The 25,390-nt window shown below is 41.2% G+C and overlaps 1 protein-coding gene across 1 annotated transcript in view; it reads left to right on the plus strand.

Annotated features, from left to right (window-relative positions):
* LOC110165906 (neural-cadherin-like) overlaps positions 1-8,001 on the plus strand; it is a 456,074-nt gene extending 448,073 nt beyond the window's left edge. The window contains exon 33 of the mRNA XM_055155988.1: positions 7,444-8,001. Coding sequence (XP_055011963.1) covers positions 7,444-8,001 — 558 coding nt within the window. The remainder of the gene's footprint in view (positions 1-7,443) is intronic.
* Positions 8,002-25,390: the final 17,389 nt, after the last annotated feature.

Genomic DNA, 25,390 nt, shown 5'->3' on the forward strand with positions numbered 1-25,390 from the left:
TGACATCACGAGGTGGAACAGAGTGTTTTCTTAATTAAGGAATTAATTGTAACAGAGATCAGGAGATAGTGTAATATGAACTTAGAGTTTCATGAATAGGTTAAAGTGACGGGTTCGGAATTTTGGACATAGGACCTAATTTCCTAGTGAGCCAGAGTGTTGGAGACGTGTGGAGACACTTTTTAAAATATTCCATTCAGTCCTTGTATTTGCAGAGGTCACTGGTGCTAGACTAGTGCATGTCAATGGCCATAGTTATCCTGCCACTAAAAACAGTCTTACCACACTTCCACAAAACACCTGAAGTAAAACTATTATTACACCAGACTGTCTATGTAAATGTCTGTGTTGACAGAATAATGTTTGAAATAAAACTAATCTTGCATCGCATGAATCGTCACATGTTGAGGGACTATTTTCTCATATATCAGTCCACCGTTGCCAAGCTTTCTGTCAGGAAGTACAACTCACTGCTGCTGCTCAGACATAAATCCTTCAAATGCAACGTTGGTTTTACTTCTTAAATTATTCTATCAACACAAACATTCACATCGACAGTCTGGTGTAATAATAGATTTGTTTTGGGTGTTTTGTGGAGTGGGTAAGACTGTTTTCAGTGGCAGGATAACTATGGCCATTGACATGCACTAGCCTAGCACCAGCGACCTCTGCAAATACAAGGACTGGATGGAAATTTTTAAAAAGCGTCTCCACACGTCTCCAACACTCTGGCTCACTAGGAAACGTGGCCCTATGTCCAAAACTCCGGACTGCCCCTTTAATGTCATACTGTGGAACATTCCAGGCACCGCTATGACATCTTTATGGGCAGCTACACATTAAAAACCCGCCCAAATCCTGCAAGTGAACGAGGCTAGAATCCCACTGAACCCAGGAGTCAAGTTAGGACATCACGTAACACCATTCCCATTGTAGAAGCGGCTAACGTCTTACTCGGAGTAAATTAATATTCTGAAATGGCTCCAGTCGACAGAGGAACTACCCAAACACCCCATCTCCCCGCGATCCGCTGAAAAAGGAAAGAAAAATACTACTAAAAGCAACTAAGTAAGTGGTGAAGAGATCAAGGATGCGCACTTGAGTTCAAAGTTTGCAGACTCTTTTCTTGATCCCTTTAAATGTGCTTAAATTCCCCCATAGTAACCAGCTCTGACAGTTTCAGGTTATACATTATTCCAGTTTGATGGGGCAGCATATTTAAAAGCTTTTTTCTGCCCAGCTCCACTCCCACTCCAGGGAACTCTATTTATAGTGGAGTCTGAGAGAACACATTAATTCATCCTTTAACTGCACAGTTAAAAGTGCGTTCATGTGAAATCCACTTATCATTTGTATTGGAATGTATAGATTAAAGAGCTCGTATTATTCTGTTTTCCGACTTATGATATAATGTTGTTTCCTCTTCACAAACAGACCTGGAGTTGTGTTTTGTTTCATTTACACGTTTGAGCACTATATTTTTTGGACTATAAGTTGCTCCGGAGTATACGTCGCACCATCTAAAAAATGTGTAATGAAGAAGAAAAAAAAAACATTTATAAGTTGCACCGGAATATAAGTCACACTTTTTGATACTTTATAAAATCAGACACAAGGAACTGACATTTATATTAATAACAATAGAACAGACAACAGACTATTTCAGTTCTTCTGATAACTACAGCATAAACAACAGAACAAGTTTACCAAACTCTCCATCTCACTCCAAATCACTAAATCCATTCAATTCTTCATCCTCTGTGTCACTTCTGAGCAACTCCACGACCTCCGGAGGTAAACAGAGCGCCGCTTCGTCTTCTGTGTCGCTGTCGTCAGACTCAGCATCAGTTCCAGTTACAATTATTCCGGCCTTTCTGAATCCCGACATGATGGTTCCGATTGTCTTTATGTTTATTTAACTTAAAAATTTTCAGTGGTACAGAATTTATGGTGCGATCTGACATGACACAGACAGGACAGAGGCTCTTTCTGCAGGAGACATGCGCAGTAGAGTGAAGTGACAGTGGTACAGGAGGAACAGGAGCAGCAGATAAAGACACACAAGACTAGAGCCTCTTGCGGATTCAGTGTGAAAATTTTAATACATAAGTCTCACTGTAGTATAAATCGCAGGAAACACCCAAACTATAAAAAACTGCATCTTATAGTCCGAAAAATATGGTACTCCTGCATTATTAGTCTGTCAACATTCCAAAAGCTCAACATGCTCTGTTCCACCTTGTAATGTCATTTAGTGGTAGTTTACAAATGTAGTTCAAAGTTTGCTTTATTGTCATTTTCTTCACAGACATACAAAAGAATTGAAATCACATTTCTTTCTGTCCCGCGTGTAGACAACGACTGGGAAATGAAATTTTGGCTACATCTGCTTGTGTCTCTGTTCAAATCATAAAACCATTCAAGTTTTGTTGCAGCAAACTGCTGCAGTTGTGTGGTCTTTGTGTCTCAGTGAAAGGTCTCAATTGTTGTTGTTGCTGTTGTTGTTATTTCAGTAATAATTGTTCATTCCAAGGCTGAAATCATCCAAGTGATTTTAGTGAAGGTGTGTGGAGTTTAACAACACAGTGGAGCACTTCCTGTATTACTACATGACATCACAAGGTGGAACAGAGAGAAAGAAGTAGAAGTAAGAACCTTACAGGATTTGTGCGTTGAAATAAAACACAACTCCAGGTCTGTTTGTGGTGAGGAAAAAACTATAACATATCAGAAAATATCATAATGTGGGCCCTTTAACACACAAATTCTGCAAATGTGATTAGGTTCTTCTTTCAGACCAAGAGTTTGTTTTCATACCTGACAGTTTCGACTGCTCCCTGCGATCTTCCTCAGAGTCACGTGATGTTGCTGTGACGTGTCGCTCAGCTGATTTATACAGGTTTTGGCACTGTGAAAAAGTAAAAAAAGCCCCCTCGTCTTGGTTTATAGTCCCGCGTTTTTTTTTTTACTCTCTCACACCTGGGATACTGTCCTGTGGAAGTCGGACTGCAGATGGCGCTGTCGTCCTGCCTCCACCAGTAGGAAAACAGCGCTAAAACCTGTTTAAATCAACCAACCGGACACGTCACAACAACATCACGTGACTCTGAGGAAGACCGTCAGGTATGAAAACAAACTCTTGGTCTGAAAAAAGAACCTAATAACATAAATTATCCGAAGACCAGATGAACCTCCACACACCTTCACTAGAATCATTTGGATAATTTCAGCTCTTAATTGTGCAAAAGACTCTTAACTTGAAAACTCCTTCTTCATGACATCACAATGTGGAACAGAACATTTTGAGCTTTGGAGATGCAGGCAGAATAATAATAAACGTTACTCAGACATGTGTGAAACAAACAGTGTTGGGGAGTAACAGATTACATGTACCGGAGTTATGTAATCAGAGTACAAATTATGAGTAACTGTATTCAGTTACAGTTACTGTTTCAGTGAGTGGGAATCGGATTACAGTTACTTTGTTGAAATAAATGGATTACAGAGCAGTATTTTCACTTTTTTTTTTTTTTTTTCTTTTGGTAATTTCACTCATTGCCGAAAACTAAACCAGGTCTAAACCAGGATTAAACCAGGACTAAAACCAGGACTAAACCAGGACTAAAACCAGGACTAAACCAGGACTAAACCCGGACTAAAACTAAAACAGGTCTAAACTAGATCTAAACCAGGTCTAAAACAGGTCTAAAACCAGGTCTAAACCAGGACTAAAACCAGGACTAAACCAGGACCAGAAACAGGACTAAAACCAGGACTAAACCAGGTCTAAAACCAGGTCTAAACTAGATCTAAACCAGGACTAAACAGGACTAAAACCAGATCTGAACTAGAGCTAAACTAGATCTAAACCAGGTCTAAAACAGGTCTAAACCAGGACTAAAAAGGACTAAAACCAGGTCTAAACTAGATCTAAAACAGGTTTAAAACAGGTTTAAATCCAGGTCCAAACCAGGACTAAAACAGGATTTAACAGGACTAAATCATGCTGCGTGGACGTGTCTCCTCCTCTTCTATCAATAATATTTTTAATACTTTAAGTAAAGTCTGAGCTTTTCATTTTCTTTTAATAGACAAAACATCTTATTTTGCGATATCCTAATCTTTGCTTCTCTACAGTAAACCAAGTAATCCAAAGTATTCAGATTACATTACTTACCTTCAGTAATTTAATGGATTATGTTACAAACTACATTTTGGGGGATGTAATCTGTAATCTGTAGGGGAATACATTTTAAAAGTCACCTTCCCAACACTGGAAACAGAACACAACTCCAGCTCTGTTTTGGACGAGGTAACTACGTTCTAACACAGGGGTGGGCAAACTTTTTGGCTCGGGGGCCACATAGGGTTCTAAAATTTGACTGGAGGGCCGAACAGAAGACGGGACATGACGTGTTCAGAGCCCGCCTCCATTGCACTCGTATTTACTCTCATGTAGGACGTATTCTGCACTACGCGCTGCAACTTTAAACATGAAAAGTGAAATGAGGTCTGCCCCACTGCGCAGCAAAAGCAAACATGTATCCCGAGCACTTTGACCGAGGGCGTAGACGACACAGATCCCATGCTAATCCAGAGTCTAACCAATACTTTAAGACTTTCTAATACATTGAGTATAAAATATATGACCTTGTTTCACACAGATTTAAAGCGGAAACAGTGCATTCGCGTGTGCCCGTGGGAGAAAAGAGCACTACTCCGCATGCTCGGTCGGCCAACAGCCACCGGAAGTACCTAGCATTGCTAGGCTAATCTGGGATCATGCGCCATTGAGCTCTGCACATCAATTTGAACGGGCGGCCATTTCGGAACCTGGGGATTTCGCGCTGGCTCATACGGCTCTTCCATTAGCATATGTCACAGGGATTTCCATCTTTTAGACTATACCACACATCAAGAGGCTAAATACTATACATAAGATACTGTCACACGTAACAGTTGCAGTGCTCTTGCTCTATATATCATGTTTTATAAGAGGATGTAGAATAGCACTGAGATTCAATTTACACACACTTTGTTCAGAATTAGTGCAGTCTTATGTCTTGAACACTTCTACCTCATTCTTGGTCCGAATACACCGCCTGAAAATGACTTTCCCATAAAGCATTGCGGCCAACAGAAGCCGCCGCACCTCAATGTATATATAGTGCGCCGTCTACTAGGAAACGCCGGAAATGCAGTAAAAATAAAACATTAACAAGGTTTATTATTATTATTTATTCAAGTTTGGCGGGCCGGATTAAAAGGTTTAAAGGGCTGCATTTGGCCCCCGGGCCGTAGTTTGCCCATCCCTGTTCTAACACGACTTAAAGCTCTCAAGAGTCAATTTTGCGTCATGGATCACCTTTAATTCTTTATGGGGCTTTTCCTTGTGATAAATTTATTACAAAACGACTGAAGTCAGGTGCATACCGACCGGAACCTGAGTATTCTATCTCAGGAGACGCCAAGATGTGTGTTAATTAGTGGAAATTTAACAAGTTCACTCCGATAGCTGCTAATGCCTCTGTTGTAATCGTGCTGGTAATAGCGTTTTCCCAGCTTTGCAATCAGATAATTAATTACTAGAATAATCAATAGTGGTGCTGTTGCCAACATGCTTCCTCTAACATGGATCTAGACTTCTAACAGGTCCAGTGTAACGTACAGGCTGTTTCGCTGCAATTGTGTTATGAATTTTTAACGAGTACGACTGAAATGAATGGAGGCTGGGTATTTTTTAAGTGATCTACGTTATAATGTTGTTTCCTCGTCACAAAAACAGACCTGGAGTTGTGTTTTGTTTCATTCACACGTGTTTAAAACTCAAATCCTGCATATTTAGGCGGAGTTCTTCTCGTAAACAGAAAATACTGAAAATACTGAAGTGAGTCTGTTTTTCGTTCATTCGTTTTTCAATATAAAACCAAAAAGAAGAAAATGAAAAAACTACTATTTTCTTCATTATTTGTTGGATAAACGGATAAGGATTTGTTTTTTCATTTTTCAATTTTGTGTTTAAATGAATAATGGAAAAAACTGATAATGACCGTTTCCCATTTTCGTGACTGAAACGCCGGACTTTTGCACCGTATACGAACTGAACCAGGATTAAAACCAGACTAAAACAGGACTGAACAGGTCTAAACCAGCTCTAAACTAGGACTAAACCTAGTCTAAGTCTCGGTCTCAGTCCTGGTCTGGTCCCAGCCTGGTCCCAGTTTCCTGATCACCCAACAGTCCAGGCCCATCCCGACACTCCTGGTTCAGTCCTGGATTAGGACTGAGACCGGGACTGAGACCGAGACTTAGACTAGGTTTAGTCCTAGTTTAGACCTGGTTTAGACCTGTTTTAGTCCTGGTTTAGTTCTGGTTCAGTCTTGGTTCAGTCCGGCATCGCAGTTTAAGTCATGTAACCGGGAAATGGCCCGTTGAAAAATCTGAAAAACAAAACAAAATCGTTATCCATTTTTTCATTCTGGTTTTGGGAGACAATTAATGAAGAAATTAGTTGTTTTTTTTTCATTTTCTTGGTTTTATATATATAAAAAAAAACATTTTAATATATATTAGTCGCACCACAGTATAAGTTGCAGGAAACACCCAAACCATGAAAAAAAGTGCAACTTATTGTCCAAAAAATACGGTAATCGAATTCTGATTGCGATTTCAATTTGTGTGATAAATGATCTCCCAACTTATATAAGAGAGTTGAAATGATTGAAAGCTTAACAAGTTTATTTTGGAATATTTTTTTTTAAATATAAATAAGTATATTTATTTTAATTTTTTAAAATATAGAGATTGTAGAACAGCTGGTTATATAGTTTATTTTGGATACATTTATGTTTTTCTATGCTTTATTTCATGTTCATTTTATGTTTTATACCTCACAAAATGCTCTATCGTATATAACTGTAGCCTGAACTTATTTTCAATTTGGAAGTTTTGTGTAAATTATCAATAATAAAGTGTGTTTTGAGAGAGAAATGCTGAATAAATGCATCGTGTAACAAAAAAATCTGAAAGTCTGAATAATTGTGATTTCAATATTGACCAAAATAATCATGATAATGTTTTTTTTTTTGTTTGTTTGTTTGCTTTTTTCCATAATCGAGCAGCGCCAGCACTGTGTAACTTTTCTGGTAGAGGGCCAGTCAATTGCCTGTTTCCATGGAGACGTTATTGCTTTGCCCTTAATGTTCCAAAATATGGCATTAAACTTATCAATCTCCATAGAGACAAAGACAATATGTGAAGAGAATACCCCACAAGCAGTCCGAAAATTAAATAATAAAAAACATCCATAATTGAATAAACGCATCTTTAGTTTAACGTCCATGGCCCTCCAACCTAAAAAGTTACGCAGTGCAACTTTAAAGCTCACTTAAAGAGTCGGTTTTCTCTAATATAGCACCTTTGCTTTTTTTCCTCTTCCCTCAGAACGCTTTCAACATGGTGGAGCTTCAGCGTTCCCTCCAGGCCAGCCCGGCTCAGTCTCTCCGCTACAGCTACCCGCAAAGCATCATCTCCTACCCCAACTCCAAGCAGTCCCTGGACAACAAAAAAACCTTACCCAACGGAACCGGGAACGCTGCCATCGCCTTGCGTCTCGCCATACCGTCCTCGGAGTCAGAGACCTTACCTTCCCCGCTGACTTTCCGACGCTCCCAAAAAACCCTCTCCTTCTCCAGTCAGGATTTGGCTCGCTACCTGTGCGAAGTGATCAGGGACATGGATCACCCCGGGGAGCTGGGTACCATGACCACGCCGCGACGCCCCAAAGCCAAAGAGCGGGGTCTGGCTGCCGGGCGCTCCCTCAGCTCCTTAAGCGGCGGTCAGGCGTCGGAGGTGAGGCAGCAGAGCGGACGCGCGGACAGGTTCAAAACGCTCAAAGCCGTGGTGAGCGATTTGAGAGGGGGGGACTCGAGGACTGCAGAGGGCCAGAGAGAGAGGGCCAAGGAGAGCAGGGGCCAGCTCAACTGTGAGAAGAGCGGATAAGTCTGCGGCTGCGAAGGCCAGACCGGAGGGAGCTGCAGTGCTGCTCCAAACGGAGATCTTTAAAGGTGCACGGTGTAACTTTATGGTCACGAGTCCGTCACCTGCTTGTGTCTGGTATTTGGTTCTTTTCTTAGACCAAGAGTTTGTTTTTATACCTCACAGTTTCGACTGCTCCCTGCGGTCTTCCTCAGAGTGGTCACGTGATGTTGCTGTGACGTGTCGGGTCAGTTGATTTATACAGATCTTGGCGCTTTGTCTTCCTACCGACAGTGGCAGGACGAACCAGGACGAAACCAAGTCTAAACCAGGTCTAAACCAGAACTGAACCAGGATTAAACTAGGTCTAAACCAGTACAAACCATGTCTAAACCAGGACTTAACTAGTCTCAGTCCCGGTCTCGTCCCAGTCTTGGTCCTGGTCCCAGTCTGGTCCCGGTCTGGTTTCGATCTGGTCAGCCCGCTCGATGTAGTCCAAGTCTGCAATTTTTCAAAATGAAAACAGCAGATGCAGGGGACACAGCGCAGCCGCAGTTGATCCTTCAGGAGTGAACACAGTGAATAGAGCGGATTTACTCGCGCAACCAAATTCCCAAAGTCGAGAGTCCTTGGTGGGCAAATGAAGCGAATGACTCAAAAAAGTCAAGCGTCAAACTAGGGGCGTTTGATGTGATTTATTCACCCCAGACACGTTTGGTCTGAACACGGCTTCACACACCTGAGATACTGTCCTGAGGAAGTCAGACTGCAGATGGCGCTGTCGTTCAGCCTCCACCAGTAGGAAGACAGCGCCAAAACCTGTTTAAATATCACATCAGCAACTTCACGTGAATCTGAGGAAGACCGTGAGTGAGCAGTCGAAACTGTCAGGCATGAAAACAAACTCTTGGTCTGAAAAAATAATTTTATAACATAAATTATCAGAAGTCCAAATTAACCTTATTGGACTACCTGCTTGTTTCTATGTAAATGTCATTGGTCTGCCTGGAATGTTCCACAGTATGACATTAAATAGATTTACCTTACCTTTTTTCAATTACAGGATGTTTTTTTAGAGCTCAAAAATACCTATAAAAACAGGCATCCTGACTGTGAGTGGGGTCACCTTTCCACAAATCTGACCAGTAACTTGAGCCCCATCTACACTAATACATATTCCAGTTGTTTTCACTGTGGATGCAGTGTTCGTCCACACTGATCCGATTGAAAACGGCTCCAGAGACAGAACGATCTGGTGCCACCAGCTCCCACGAATTCATCTGAGTACAGATCTGATCCTGCACTGTGTGGGCACGAATCAGCGTATCTAGAACTACTTGCACAGAACAGACTCACCATCAGCAGAACACCCCTCTGTGTCACAGAAAGAACACTCATAATCCACTGAGTCGTGTCCTTTTTAATCTGACAGAAGCTGAACCGCATCAGGGCACAAGGAGCGAGCTGTTTTCTGAGCGCTTAGTTACTGCAAATTAGCCATGTGGTTTTAAGTTTCGTTACCGTAAAACGTAAACAAATGTGCGCAAAGCTGTGTGGATCGGGAAGGCTTACGACACAGAATTGTTCAATCATTTTTCTCTACAAAACTACATCATGTAAAAATATAATTCTTTGCTTTTGCACTTCAATCAGGTCAAGAAAAATCAATAAAGCCATGCACGAGTTCTAGAAGGTTAAGGCCAAACTGTGAGATATTTCAGGCAAATCAATGGAGAAAAGCGTTTGACGGACCCTCTGCCAGAAAAGTTACACGATGCACCTTTGAGCGCGACAAAGACTTGGAGCTGGAGTTTGCCTTGGGTCCTTGTGAATCTATATATGTACTGTAATGATGAAAATTTGAACAGTAACTCTTTGATATGAAAATGTTTACCAATGAATGAGAAATGTAATTAATTGTTTACTCGGCATTGCACTGTACAGTATTTATTTCACGGAAAGCACTTTTTGGAAGCGCCCGCGTCAGAGCTTTTCATGTCATCAGACTCGTAAGAGTGATGGGCGCCAGGAAGAGGGAAAATGAGTTTCCGTGGCGACGCTGCGACATCCCTTTGGTTGTTAATGACTCATGAAATTGTTTATGTGACGAAATGATTTTGTTTCATTTGTATTATCTATTTCCTTTTAAATAAATGAGTATCTTTGATAATATTTGGAGCTTGATCATGTCGGAAGATGAGTTCGGATTAGCCATTTTAAAATCTTTGAAGTTTAAAAAGTGCGTATTTTTGCCGGGATAAAAGCTGTCGGAAATATAAATTATAGTTTTACATCAATCAAGAAGCAATTTGTGAGAAACAGTTCAAAAAGTTAAAAATTATAGGAAGTAGTGGGTTCTATTTCAGAGAGAATTGGGAGAATTATAACCGAAAGTTTTACACAATTTACACACAACAAAACACATTTTTCTGATACTTTAAACATGATTTCAATAAAATAAAGGCGTTGTTTTATATTTGTATTTGTCAAATATTAATTTCTGGTTCTGATGTCATGATTTTCAACCAGTAAGTGAAATTTGGAAGCTAAAACTTTCAAAGAAATTGTAACATATTTTTAATTTCATCTATGTTATAATGTTGTTTCCTTGTCACAAACAGACCTGGAGTTGTGTTTTGTTTCACATGTTTAACACAAATCCTGCATATTTAGGCTGATTTCTTTTCTTAAACAGAAAATACTCAACCTTGTGGTAATACAGGAAGTGCTCCACTGTGTTTTTAAACTCCATACACCTTCAGTAGAATCATTTGGATAATTTCAGCCCTGGAATTGCCAATCTCTGCTACTGTTAACTTGGAAACTACCATCTCATGACATCACAAGGTGGAACAGATCATTTTGAGCTTTGGAGATGTAGACAGAAGAATACTCAGACATGTGAATGAAACAAAACACAACTCTGGGTATGTTTTTGAGGAGGTAACAGCATTACAACATGGCTAAATGTTGCACTGTTTCAATTTGTGTATTAAACGATCTCCAAACTCATATAATCAAGTTGAAACGATTTAAACATTTTACGATTTTTTCAGATACTTTAAACATGATTTCAACAAAATAAAGGTGTTGTTTTATATTTTTATTTGTCAAATAATAATTCCTGATTCAGACGTCGCAATTTCCAACCAAGAAGTAAAATTTGGAAGCTAAAAAATGGCCAAACTGTGAAAGAAATTGTAAAATATAATGTGAAATCTTAAATATAATGATCTTACTTTAAAGGTGCACTATGGAACTTGTTAACCTGCTTGTTTCTATTGATATGTCATCGCTCGTTGTCAGGAATGTTCCACAGTATGACATTAAACAGTTCTACCTCAGAGTCCTGCTCAGGTCCAATTTTGGAGATCCGAACCCGCCCGGACCTGTTAACATTCGACCTGTTACCCGCTCGTGCTCATGATAAATCACACAAATCTAACTGAAGCACGCGTCAGAATATGAATTTACGAAGTTACGACTTTAAGAATTACAATCAAGAAATAAAATGAAATGGTTACGCTTTCTTCATTACGAGTATGAATTCACGGACGCGACTCGACTGTTAAAAATACTTCATCACATCACAGGCATTATTTATTGATCAGAAAAAAACATTGGTTGAGATGCCGCACTTGCAGAGGACTGAACCAAGAATAAAGCAGGACTGACTGATTCCAGGACTGAACCAGGACTAAGCCAGGACTAAACCAGAACTGAACCAGAGGTGGTGTAGACCGTCGGGTGACTGTAGGCGAAAGGATCGGCGTAGAGCTCCATGCCCCACTGAGGTAAGGGCAGTCGTCGCCCAATCGCGCTTTGTGGACACCCTGCTCCACAGGCTTAGGGTTCTCTTTCTCTTAAGTCCAACATTAGTCCTGGTTTAGACCTGGTTTAGTCCTGGTTTAGTCCTGGTTTAGTCCTGGTTTAGACCTGTTTAGTCCTGGTTTAGACCTGGTTTAGTCCTGGTTTAGTCCTGGTGTAGTCCTGGTTTAGAACTGGGTTAGACCTGGTTTAGTCCAGGTGTAGACCTGGTTTAATCCTGGTGTAGTCCTGGTTTAGACCTGGTTTAGACCTGGTTTAGTCCTGGTTTAGTCCTGGTTTAGTCCTGGTTAGTCCTGGTTTAGTCCTGGTTTAGTCCTGGTTTAGAACTGGGTTAGACCTGGTTTAATCCTGGTGTAGTCCTGGTTTAGACCTGATTTAGACCTGGTTTAGAACTGGGTTAGACCTGGTTTAGTCCAGGTGTAGACCTGGTTTAATCCTGGTGTAGTCCTGGTTTAGACCTGGTTTAGACCTGGTTTTAACCTGGTTTTAGTCCTGGTTTAGTCCTGGTGTAGTCCTGGTTTAGTCCTGGTTTAATCCAGGTGTAGACCTGGTTTAGTCCTGATGTAATCCTGGTTTAGACTTGGTTTAATCCTAGTTTAGACCTGATTTAGTCCTGCCCCGCCCATGTGTAATCACTACCCGTCTGCATATCCACCCGTAAAATTCGTTAAGAACGTTTAAACCCGCCCGTTTCAGCAACTATTTGTCCGTACCCGACGGGTACTCGTGGGGACCCGACCCGGTGCAGGACTCTGTTCTACCTTTACATTTATTCAATTACAGGTGGTTTTGTAAGCTCAAAATAGCTAAAAAAAAAACTGGCATTTGGACTGCCTCTCTACAAATCTGACTTGTAACTTGGTCTGGTTTGGTCTCCATGAAGATAAAACGGTTTAATGCCACACTGTGAAACATTCCAGACAAAGCAATAACATCAGAAAAGTTACACAGTGCACCTTTAAACACCGGTCACGCCGTTGTTTCGACAGACACGCACTTATTGCTTCTAAGTGCTTTCAATTTGCTTTCCATAGTTTCTCTCCTGGCGTTGATTTAGCGGACAAAATGTATCACTTAGCCGTAACATCTGTTCCAATCAGCCGCGCAGATCATCTCCAGAAACAAGAGGCTTTCATGAGGAGGAGAACAAAGTCAATTTCAGGATTAATCATTCATGTCCAGCCTCGTGACCTGCGCTTCCGGGAATCTCCAGCCCGAACCAAGAACCGGCAGGGGTCCCACCAGGCCTCCCTACACCGTCTTTAATTGGCTGACATTACCGCAGTTAAGCAGCTGTGACACCGAGCGAACCGCCGGGGGGAAACGGTCTGATGTCTGTATCCGGTCTTCCCCATACCTCCGTCCTTCCATACGTCCACACGCTGAGAAACGGGAGTCCCTGTGTGAGCGCCCCCTGCTGTGCGCACATGATTATCCGTTTTGTATTAATGAGAATAATTCACATTTAAACGTAGCTTTAAACATCTTTATGAGCCAGCTTTCCCCCATGCCACTTCCAGACGTTTCAGTGAAGACGCAGTGCCACCTACAGGCCACTACGCGCAACTGCATGTACCACTTGCTGTTTATCTCTGAGCAACACGAGTGGGATTTCTAAGAGGACGATCTTAATAAGGTCCTTGAACCAGTTTTCCCCGGGAAGGAAATTATGATTTTGTTGTAATATGTTTCCTCTTATTAGCCATTGTATGCGTGATTAATTGCGATGCCAGTACGGTACTTGAAACACTCGCTGCAGTTTTTTTTTCTTCTGCGCACGGTCCTTCAAGTTGATAAACAAAAAAATAGGCTAAATGGTTTTACAGATTTGCACAAAACTCATTACCGGCTAAGTTTTTTAAGGCTGCAGTTTAAAAATAATACTGTAAATATTCTCCAGCAGGCGAAACATCTCCACTGACCCATTTTAAAAAGTGACACAGTGAGATTTTAAAGGTACATTACGCTATTTTCTGATCTACGTTATAAAGTTTTTTCATCACAAACAGATTTGGAGTTGTGTTTTGTTTCGTTCACATGTTTAAAACACAAAATGCTGCATATTTACGCTGAGTTCTTCTCTTCTTCTCTCAAACAGAAAACACTCTTCCGCCTTGTGACGTCATGTGGTGATACAGGAAGTGCTCCATTGTGTTTTTAAACTCCAAAAACCTTCACGAGAATCATTTGGGTCATTTCAGACCTGGAATTGCCGATTTCTTCTTAGCTAAAGGTAAAATGGAGGTGGTGATTTGAAAACTGCAGCTACACGACATCACAAAGTTAGTCTCAAGTCTTTGGCCTCAAGTCCGAGTCAAGTCCCAAGTCAAATAAAGGTAAGTCCAAGTCGAGTCTCGAGTCACTGGCCCATAAGTCCAAGTCAAGTCCAAGTCATCTGTTTTGAGCTTCAAGTCATTTCAAGTCTTTAAACCAAAGCACCAAATACAGCTTGGGTCAGGGGTCTCCAACCTGTAGCTCGGGAGCTGCCAGTAGCTCATCACACTTTTCCAAGGATTTTTTATTTTATTTTTTTAATTTTTTTTGTGCACATAAAGCAGATGTCACAGAAAAAAAATAAAAATAAAAAATTACTAGTAATATGTGACCATTTTTTTTTATTCCCCAAACCCCCCTCAAAGAAGAAGGAAAAATAAAAAATAAAAAAAAATAATAATAATAATAATAATATAAAGTAATAAGTACATTGAATAAATAAATATAGGGAAAAGAGGGAAATACTTTTTACTTTTTTTTTTTTTTTTTTGGTTAATTACATTTCTATTACTATTGTAAATGCATAATTCGCACTTTCGCATTTTTGCACTAATAAATGCACAGTGGTTTATGTTTTATAGGCATCGAAATGTACCCAAAGGCTCAAACTCTTTCTTATAATCATCTCAAATTTTGCGGCAGCTGAAATGAGTAGCTCTCTGGCATTTTTGTTTTGGTAAAGGTAAAGGTAACCCACTGGAGGAAAATGTTTGGAGACCCCTGGCTTAGGTTTTTACAATTTATATGAATTTTAAACTAAACTGTACTTAAAAAATCATAGTATATTTATATATGAGTATTTATAAAGTATATAAGAGTTGTAGAAATGTACATTTTTCCTTTTTAAATGTTTTGACAATATATATAATGAATATAAAGAATTCAGATTGAAAGTGCTTCTCAGGTCTTCTCAAGTCAAAGGCCTCAAGTCCGAGTCAAGTCCCAAGTCAAATATAGACAAGTCCAAGTCAAGCCTCGAGGCAGTGGCCCATAAATCAAAGTTAAGTCCAAGTCGTCTGCTTTGAGCTTCAAGTCATTTCAAGTCTTTAAACCAAAGCTTAGATTTTTGCTATTATATGAATTTTAAACTAAATTGTACTTTTGAAAAAATCATAGTATATTTATATATGAGTATTTATAGAGTATGTAAGAGTTGTAGAAATATTAATTTATCGTTTTTAAATGTCTTGACAAGATCTTAGAGTGAATCATTACAGAACAGAAATAATTCAGATTTAAAAGTGCTGCTCAAGTCTTCTCAAGTCACATCCCCCAAGTCCGAGTCAAGTCCCAAGTCACTGACCTTCAAGTCCAAGTCGAGTCCCAAGTCTTAGTCCATTTTATCAAGTCAAGTCTGAAGTCCTGAAAATAGTGACTCAAGTCTGACTCGAGTCCAAGTCACGACTTCCTCTGTCACAAGGTGGAACAGAGCATTTTGAGCTTTGGAGATGTAGACAGACGAATAATAAAGGGTTAATACTGAGTGAAAGAAACAAAACACAACTCCAGGTTTGTTTTGAGACGATAAAAACATTGTACTATGATTTAAAGTCTGCAAAGCTTTAGGGGGCAGGAGGACTTGGCTGTGTACAGACTGTAGAGAAAATTGTCCTTTTGGTGAGATTCAAATACAAAGTTGGAAAAAGCTGCGGCGCTCAAAAAGTACAAATGGTTTAAAGCTCACAGGAGTTTCTCTTTTTTTTTTTTTTGTTTTGGACACATCCTGGAAGCAAAACCCAACTAACTTCCACATAACCCAAATGGGGATTAGTGTCATTTTTGAACCGCTACACCCACGTTATATCCATTTTATATCTTTCAGCGATAAAGCAAAAAAAACTATAGACGCAGAAAAGATGCAAATAAACAAATCATGACCCTTTTAACCTCCTGTAATATACTTTTGCGGCAGTAGAGGGCACCATAACTCTTTGAAGATCAAAGCAGCACATCTGAAGGTCAGCGTTCCCATAGCTGAAAACTAGACACGGGGTTTTATTTTAATATTCATCCAAGTATTGTTTACACATTTGCATAACGGTTCCGATTATGCAACGCTTTTTCATCCATTGTGCCTTATATATATGTGTGTGTGTGTGTGTTATTTAGTGGAGTCCAGAGGGTATTTTTAAGACTATTTTGACTGATATCAGATATGTTGAAGCGGTGCCTGGGGCGTTTTTGTTTCTGTGCAGTGATCTTTATTGATTTTTAAACTTGTGCTTAAGTCAAAGACGTAACAAAAGAAGAAGAGACAGCTCCGACTTCAGACACGCCGGGTAGAGCGCTGTTTAAAGCAGCGGAGGTAACTCTATTATAAAAATCAAGAATAATGAAATCAAGCTCCTGGGCACTTGTAATGGCTCAAAGTGTGTGTTAACCTCCTGAGCAGAAGAAGATGTTGAATTAATGCGGAGATTTAAACGTTAGAAATCTGAGAAGAATCTAAAGACAATAGAGCCGCGCTGTTTTCTGATGTGTTTGTGATGTTTCCTCATCAAAAACAAACCTGGACTAGTGTAGAAAAAAAACTATAAAGCTGCTTTCATAACTACTGGAACTATGAAGCGTCTACATTTATGCTTTTTTAATTACTGCCTCAAGATGTTTTGTCTTTTTATCATATTGTCAAGAGGAGACAGATGCTCCTCTTGACAATTGGACACCAAACACCCAGGTATTTTTAATAACCTTTCTTACAAAATTTCTGGTGCTTTCTACTCATGATAATGTTGATTTAAAGGTTGTATGGAGGATTTTTTTTTTTTGTTTCAAACTGTCAGTGAAAGATTAAAATATCATTACAGAGACACAGCAGCTTTGTAATTATGATGACCAAAAAAAAAAAAGAAAGAAAATCTATCAACTGTGGACGTGTTGAGGCCAGATAAACATCAGCCAATAGAAAACGAGGCTCCCTTATTTTCTATTGGCTGTTAGGCTGTCAATCTAACTCCCTGGTATAACTGACACGTCGGAGCGCGGGGATTACGTGGTTTACGCAGCGGTTCTTAGAGGCTTTTTCGAACTGTCGCTTCCTCGCATTTCGCACAAAGTTTGTCGCGACGGCGGACGAGAATCCACGACCGGTTCGCCGCAAAAGAAAGTCGGTTTTTGAGGTCGCTGAAAGAAGAAGAGAAGAGGAAAAGGAGCGAAGACAAACTGAGGTGATTCTTGGAGATCTCGTCCAGCGATGGCGCAACCGAAGCAGACGAAGCGTCTAAAACCTGACGCGTCGGTCGCTGAATTACTTCTAGACAGGAAACTTCAACAGTAATTCTGAACGCGCACAAGGACTGTCGCTGTATTTCTCTTCCCTTAAAAAAATCCTCTATACAACCTTTAAAACAATTCTTGAAGTGTGCCATCTAACCTAAGGGATGATATATGTATCCTTGACTATACTGTACTTTTATCTGTTGTGTTATGATTGTTATGTTGTCGATATAATTGGAATCAACATGTATATGGTTTTTGGATATTTAGTTTTTAATTATCACATGTTTGGGGTGACAATTAATAAATACACCTATGCCATCCTTGTTTCTGATGAGGGCTGGTGAGGTAGCCAGGTTGGCGCCACCAATCCCTCCGCTCAATTTCATTTGTCTCCAGCGACTAGGTCAGGAATCAGAATACACTCGATGGTTTACAACACAGGTGTCAAACATAAGGCCCGGGGGCCAGATCCGGCCCTCCAAGACCTTTAATCTGGCCCTTGGCTGATTTTCAACTTAAATATTTTAATTAAAATATTGGTAATTTTCTGCGGTGCTGAGCATAGCAGTGTCTCCAGCGTCTCTGTACGTGGCCCCTCCCACCAGAGCAGCACAAATGAAGACTTGTCTCTTTCCAAACGCTCTTAAAGGACGATCGTTTTGACTGTTGACCGTGACACCCTCATCAGAAAAATGTCAAAATTAGAAAAGTGGACGCCAAGTGCAGGATTTTCCAAGAAAAATTTACTTATTCCTATTTGCATACAAGTTCATGTTAAAATATTGTGTTGAAATTGCATTTTTCTTAAAGTTTCAGGTTCTTCATAATAATATAATATTTTGTAAAAGAAAGAGTTCATCAATTAAGAAAGATTTCTGTAATAGATTTGCGTTTCTCTGCACAAATATTTGAACTTATTGTTATTTTTGAGGTATATATTCCATGAGTTTTGTGATCCGGCCCCTTTGGGATCAAAGTAGGTTGGATATGGCCCCCGGACCAAAATGAGTTTGACACCCCTGGTTTACAAGAACCTCGGAAGTGTGAGTCCAGGCACAAGCCAATCAGCGAAGAGACATTCTGTGTTGGCAATGATTCCTGAGACTGAGGATTTATTGAATAAATTGAATGTTTGGTGAATTTTATCAAGGGGAAAGATGTTATCACTCTTCTTCCTATAGGATTTGGGAAAAGCTTAATATACCACTTAGCCCCGTTGGCGGTGCATTACTTATGTCACGACCAAATAGCAGCGATTGGTTAAATAAAAAAAGTACCCGCCTACTGTTGAGCGAAGAAATTCTAGTACTGCGAGGTCCAGTGCAGCACTCCAATATCATTACTTTTATACCTGGAGTTGTGTTTTGTTTCATTCACACATGTTGGACACTTGTGTATTTAGGCTGTGTTCTTCTCTCTGTTCCACCTTGTGACGTGCTCCACCATGTTTTTAAACGTCATACACTTTCACTATAGATTATCATTCTGATCATTTCAGCTCTGGAATAGCCAATCTCTCGTGAACTAACGGAAAAAGAAGCTGTTAACATGAAAGCTACCACTACATGACGTCACACAGCATTTTGATCTTTGAAGATGTAGACAGACTAATAATAATAAAGTGTTACTCAAACATGTTTAAATGAAACAAAATAAAACTCTAGGTATGTTTTTGAGAGTCACAAGAGTCAGTTTTGTGTAATATTGGACCTTTAAATAAAGGCCTGTCAAATTAGATCTGTGTATTTGTCTGTTCTTCAGCACAAAGAGGACGCCTGTCACCACCAATATTCTTATACCAAGATTCTTGACACAGCAGGTTACTGGTGAAAACTAAAGACAATGGAGAGTAATATAAACTCCTTTGTTGTTTTAGTTTTAGTTTTTAGTGACCTCCTCCTTCTGCATCAGACTGACGACTGTCCTCCTCAGTCATCCAGGTAGAATCAATGGAAAAGGAGAAACTCGACAAACATTTATTGAGATAAAAAATGTTTCGCTGGTGGATGCTTCCTTATATCTGCCTGCACGGAGGAGCTAACTACACTGAAACTACTCTGAAACACACCTACTTGTTTACAGTTTCTGTTTGTTAGCTCAAAGTGATGGAATATATTAGAGAAATTAATATAACTCTGGATTCCGGAGTTAAACAGGAACTTTGGTCCAGTGTTATTTAATTAACATTTCCAAAAATGTTAAATTAACTCTCGAACAGATTGGACTCTGAGAAAATGTTAAAGGCAAGGCAAGTTTATTTGTATAGCACAATTCGTACACAAAGTAATTCAAAGTGCTTTACAGAATAAGAAATACATTAAAATCATAATAAAAACAAATCAAAACATAAATATTAAAATAAAAAAAGAGAGACATAAATTGGAGAGAAGAGTGCGGAATGAAAACCTTTCAGTTATATGCACAGTTAAACAGAAATGTTTGAGTCTGGATTTAAACAGCGTCACAGAAGAGTCTGTCTCACATGTTCAGACTGTTCCAGGTTTTAGCTGCATGAACCTGAAACGCTGACTCCCCTTGTTTAGTCGTGACTCTGGGCACCAGCAGGAGGTTGGTCCCTGAGCTCCTCAGAGTGTGAGATGTTCATATGACACTAACATGTCACAGATGGACTTTGGTGCTCGGCCATGGAGACACTTGTACAAGCAGAGCTGCTTTAAAGTCTCCGAGGCACAGGAGCCAGTGCAGAGACCTGAGCACAGGACTTATGTGCTCGTACTTCCTAGTTCGAGTCAGGACCCGAGCTGCAGCGTTCTGGATGTTCTGTTAAAGTTGATTCTGTGAGAGTCAATTTTAACACTCCACTTTTTTGCTGTGTATGAAATGAATTTGAGGTGACCCCAGGAACAATAGCTACTGATGTTTCAGCAGCTAACGGGGATCTTAATAAACTAAACTAAAGCTCTCTGATAGAGTCGGGTCGATATTTTTGACCGTATATTCTCCACATTATGGTGTTTTAAGACTCGCCTAAATAAAGTGTAAACATCTGAATGTATTGTAGTCCAACAGAGCTTTCAAATGCCTCCAAATAAACAAAGTCTGCCATTCTGACTCATGATCTCAGAGCTGGGAGCCCGTGCGGAGGAGAGCGTGAGGCGGGGCATATTTTGATGTGACAGCTGCAGATCGTAAGAATGAGGAGTGACACAGAACTGCAGCGGCCGCTCGTCCACTCATCCTGTCACTCACCCCGCTCACTCTCTCCCTCGCACACTGCGTCTCTGTTTACTCTGGTGTTATTAACGTGCGTAACCGTGTGTGTGTGTGTGTGTGTGTGTGCGTCTCTCCCCGGGGCTACGGATCCCGCGGAAGTGACAGTGCGCCGTGGCCTTCTGTCAGTCGGCCCGTTAAAGTGGCACGCGCGTCACTCCTCCCGACATCCTTCCGGCCAACGAAGACGGCCGCAAATGTGGGACATGTCTCGTGACGGAGCGCCGCAGCTTTACACGACAAGTGGGTGCGCGCGCCGGCGGGACACGAGCAGTCGAGTTTGACGCACGGGGGTCAGAGCGGACGGCGGGGAGTGAGTGAAGGCCGCCCTGATCTGTGCCACGATCCTCCTTTTGTTTACAAGCGCAGGCTGTTCTAGTCCGAGCTGATGTGATTCTTAAACCTGCCGAAGGTTAAAATAAAATAAATAAAACACAAAATTGACTCTTGTGAGGTTTAAACCGTGTTATAATGTTGTTACCTCGTCGAAAAACAGACCTGGAGTTTTGTTTCATTCACATGTTATTAGTCTCCAACCTTTTTTCTCTTGTGAGCTACTTTCTGTTAAACAAAAATGACAGAGAGCGACTAACTTTAGACATATAAGAATATAAAAGCCACTGTAAACCTCAGACTGGGTATAGTTAGAATCCGTGTGTCATTTGTTCATTTGTTTTTCAAAATAAAACCAAAAATTTTAAATTGAAAAAGCAACTATTTTCTTCATTGTTTGTCTCCAAAATTAAAAAATGGAAAAACGGATATTGGCTGTTTCCGTTTCCGTGACTTAAACTGCGGTGCCGGACTTTGGTGCCGCATACGGACTGAACCAGGACTGAACCAGGTCCAGACCAGGACTGAGACCGGGACTGAGACCAGGACTTAGACCAGGATGAGACCGGGACCAGACTAGGACTGAGACTGAGACTGAGACCGGGACCAGACCAGGACTGAGACCGGGACCAGACTAGGACTGAGACCGGGACTGAGACCAGGAGTGAGACCAGGACAAGACCGGGACCAGACTAGGACTGAGACTGGGACTGAGACCGGGACCAGACCAGGACTGAGACCGGGACTGAGACCAGGAGTGAGACCAGGACTGAAGACCGGGACCAGACTAGGACTGAGACTGGGACTGAGACCAGACCAGGACTGAGACCGGGACTGAGACCAGGAGTGAGACCAGGACAAGACCGGGACCAGACTAGGACTGAGACCGGGACCAGACCAGGACTGAGACCGGGACTGAGACCAGGAGTGAGACCAGGACAAGACCGGGACCAGACTAGGACTGAGACTGGGACTGAGACCGGGACCAGACCAGGACTGAGACCGGGACTGAGACCAGGAGTGAGACCAGGACAAGACCGGGACCAGACTAGGACTGAGACCGGGACCAGACCAGGACTGAGACCGGGACCAGACCAGGACTGAGACCGGGACCAGACCAGACTAGACCAGACCAGGACTGAGACTGAGACCGGGACCAGACCAGGACTGAGACCGGGACCAGACCAGGACTGAGACCAGGACCAGACTAGGACTGAGACTGGGACTGAGACCGGGACCAGACCAGAACTGAGACCGGGACTGAGACCAGGAGTGAGACCAGGACAAGACCGGGACCAGACTAGGACTGAGACCGGGACTGAGACCGGGACCAGACCAGGACTGAGACCGGGACCAGACCAGGACTGAGACCAGGACTGAGACCAGGAGTGAGACCAGGACAAGACCGGGACCAGACTAGGACTGAGACCGGGACTGAGACCGGGACCAGACCAGGACTGAGACCGGGACCAGACCAGGACTGAGACCAGGACTGAGACCAGGAGTGAGACCAGGACAAGACCGGGACCAGACTAGGACTGAGACCAGGACCAGACCAGGACTGAGACCGGGTCCAGACAAGGACTGAGACTGGGACCAGACCAAGACTGAAAAAAATCCTGATTCAATCCTGGTTCAGTTTAAGTCACAGAAACAGAAAAAGGCCGATATCCATTTTTTCCATTAATTAATTTAAACACAAAATCAAAAACTGCAAAAACAAATCATTATCTGTTTTTTTCATTTTGCTTTTGAAGACAAATAACAACGAAAAATTTTGGTTTTTCATTTTCTTATTTTCGATTTTATTTAGAAACACGAATGAACGAATGATACACAGATTAGTTCGGCCGATAAAACATTAACAATTATTCAATTTTCAGTTCACAAAGTCGGAAATAATCATTTAATCAATCAAATTCTAGTTTTCAGCGCGACACGTATAATTTAAAAACCCCTTGGCGAACTATTTGGAAGGATGTGGTAACTCCCGAACTACACGTTGGAGTTTTACATCTTACTTATTTTACTATAAACACTTAAAACTCTATTATATTCTTATTCTTGTTTATAAATCAATATGTCGGATTCACGTTGTCGCCTCCAGAACCAGAGAAAGACTTTTACTTAAAACCCGCTGACCTCTGAACTTTGAGGTCCAATAGAGCTGATCAATTATGTCCACGATTGAGTAGAAGAAGAACATCTGCTAAAGCTGCAGACGTGAAGAGCATGAAGACAAGAAGGATGAAGAGTAAAACCCGACGCTGACCTGGAATCACAACGACCAGGACCAAGACGAATGGAACGTTTTGGTTGTGTTTTATTTATAACGATACACTGGTGGAGGAAGTGTCTGTTTTATTTTATTTATTGTAAGTAAAAGTAGAAGTACAGGGGCAAAAGATTACTCGAGTAAAAGTAAAAGTGTCACGTGAAAAAGTAAAAGTATTTAGAGGAGATTTTTAGAACAATTAAAGCATCAAATGTAGTGATTTTGATCAAGAATTTAGCTGATTTGTGATTCAACTGAGACCGAGACTGAGACCGAGACTGGGACTGAGACAAGGACTTAGACCAGGACGAGACCGGGACTGAGACCAGGACCAGACTAGTACTGAGACCGGGACTGAGACCGAGACTGGGACTGAGACAAGGACTTAGACCAGGACGAGACCAAGACTGAGACCAGGACCAGACTAGTACTGAGACCGGGACTGAGACCGAGACTGGGACTGAGACAAGGACTTAGACCAGGACGAGACCAAGACTGAGACCAGGACCAGACTAGTACTGAGACCGGGACTGAGACCGAGACTGGGACTGAGACAAGGACTTAGACCAGGATGAGACCGGAACCAGACCGGGACTGAGAGCGGGACCAGGCTAGGACTGAGACCAGGACTGAGACCGGGACTGAGACCGGGACCAGACCAGGACTAAGCCCGGGACCAGACCAGGACTAAGCCCGGGACCAGACTAGGACTAAGACCAGGACTGAGATCAGGACGAGACCGGGACTGAGACCAGGACTGAGACCGGGACTGAGACTGAGACCGGGACTGAGACCGGGACTAAGACCAGGACTGAGTGCAGGACGAGACCAGAACCAGGCTAGGACTAAGCCCGGGACCAGACTAGGACTAAGACCGGGACTGAGATCAGGACGAGACCGGGACTGAGACCAGGACTGAGACCGGGACCAGACCAGGACTAAGACCGGGACTGAGACCAGTATAAGACCGGGACCAGACCAGGACTGACACCAGGACCGTGACTGGGACTGAGACCGGGACTAAGACCGGAACTGAGACCAGGACGAGACTGGGACGAGACTATGACTGAGACCGGGACTGAGACCAGGACTTAGACCAGGATGAGACTAGGACTGAGACCGGGACTGAGACTGAGACCGGGACCAGACCACGACTAAGACTAGGACTGAGACTTGGACTGAGACCGGGACTGAGACCAGGTTTTTATGTATTTGTGTATTTGGTTTCCTCAAAGTTCAGATTTAACTCAAATTAAATGTGTCAAAAAATAAGTTTCAGACAAACTTGAAAAGTATATTTTTACTTTTCAGTCCAAATCTGTAATGTAGTGGAGTGGAAAGTACAAATACACGCTCTCAAATGTAGTAAAGTAAAAGCATAAATATAACCACTGTAAAAACAAAACAAAACAAAAAACATAGTGTACCTTTACTTTTGTACTTTTACTTTTGTACTTCATTACCTTCCAACACTGCAGGAGAGTCAATATTTGTTCAGCGTTTACAAAGACCAACATCCAACATTTGTTTTAGGAGACTTCAGTTTATTTAGCCTCATCATTAAAATACCTTTATACATTTCACACAAACAAGAAGTTTTCACGCTCTTGTGAAACCGTTTGGGAACTGAGCTACCACAAGGTTATAATTATTACCGCTAAATATTCACAACGTCCTTTAGGATAACTTAAAGATACATTTCTTTTGGACAACAAGAGCTCTACCAAAAATGTTCTTTTGTTTTCTGCTAATTCTAAGTCCTATATTATGCTTAATGGACTCTTGTGAGCTTTAAACCACGTTATAAAGTTGGTACCTCATCAAAAACAGACCCAAGAGTTGTGTTTTTATATCATTTCTATATTAGAGCAGAGGTGTCAAACTCAAAGCCAAAATTAGAAACTGGGACTAAATCCTGGGCCAAACTAAATATTTAATGGAAAATTTCAACAACATCTGCATGTTTTCTCTTCTTTCGAGATTTGTAACCTTAAACCTTTTCTTATTAAAATAAATCTTTTGTTTTTATAACTTTGTTTTTATTGGTTTTAAGTAACATTTCAAAACACAAAAAAACCAAACAATAAACAAACAATGTAACAACAATCTGGAGTTACAGGTTCTTATTTAAACATGTATTTGGTATTGACATTTGTATGCACTATATTGTTTTTTTGATGTCATTGATGAATACATTCCATTTTTCCCATTGCTCATTGTATTTGTACCCTTTAAGTTTCAGATTATATGTTA

The sequence above is a fragment of the Boleophthalmus pectinirostris genome, unplaced genomic scaffold (genome assembly GCF_026225935.1).
Source record: "Boleophthalmus pectinirostris isolate CB_2022bp ecotype Guang Dong unplaced genomic scaffold, ASM2622593v1 HiC_scaffold_2, whole genome shotgun sequence".
Classification (NCBI taxonomy): domain Eukaryota; kingdom Metazoa; phylum Chordata; class Actinopteri; order Gobiiformes; family Gobiidae; genus Boleophthalmus; species Boleophthalmus pectinirostris.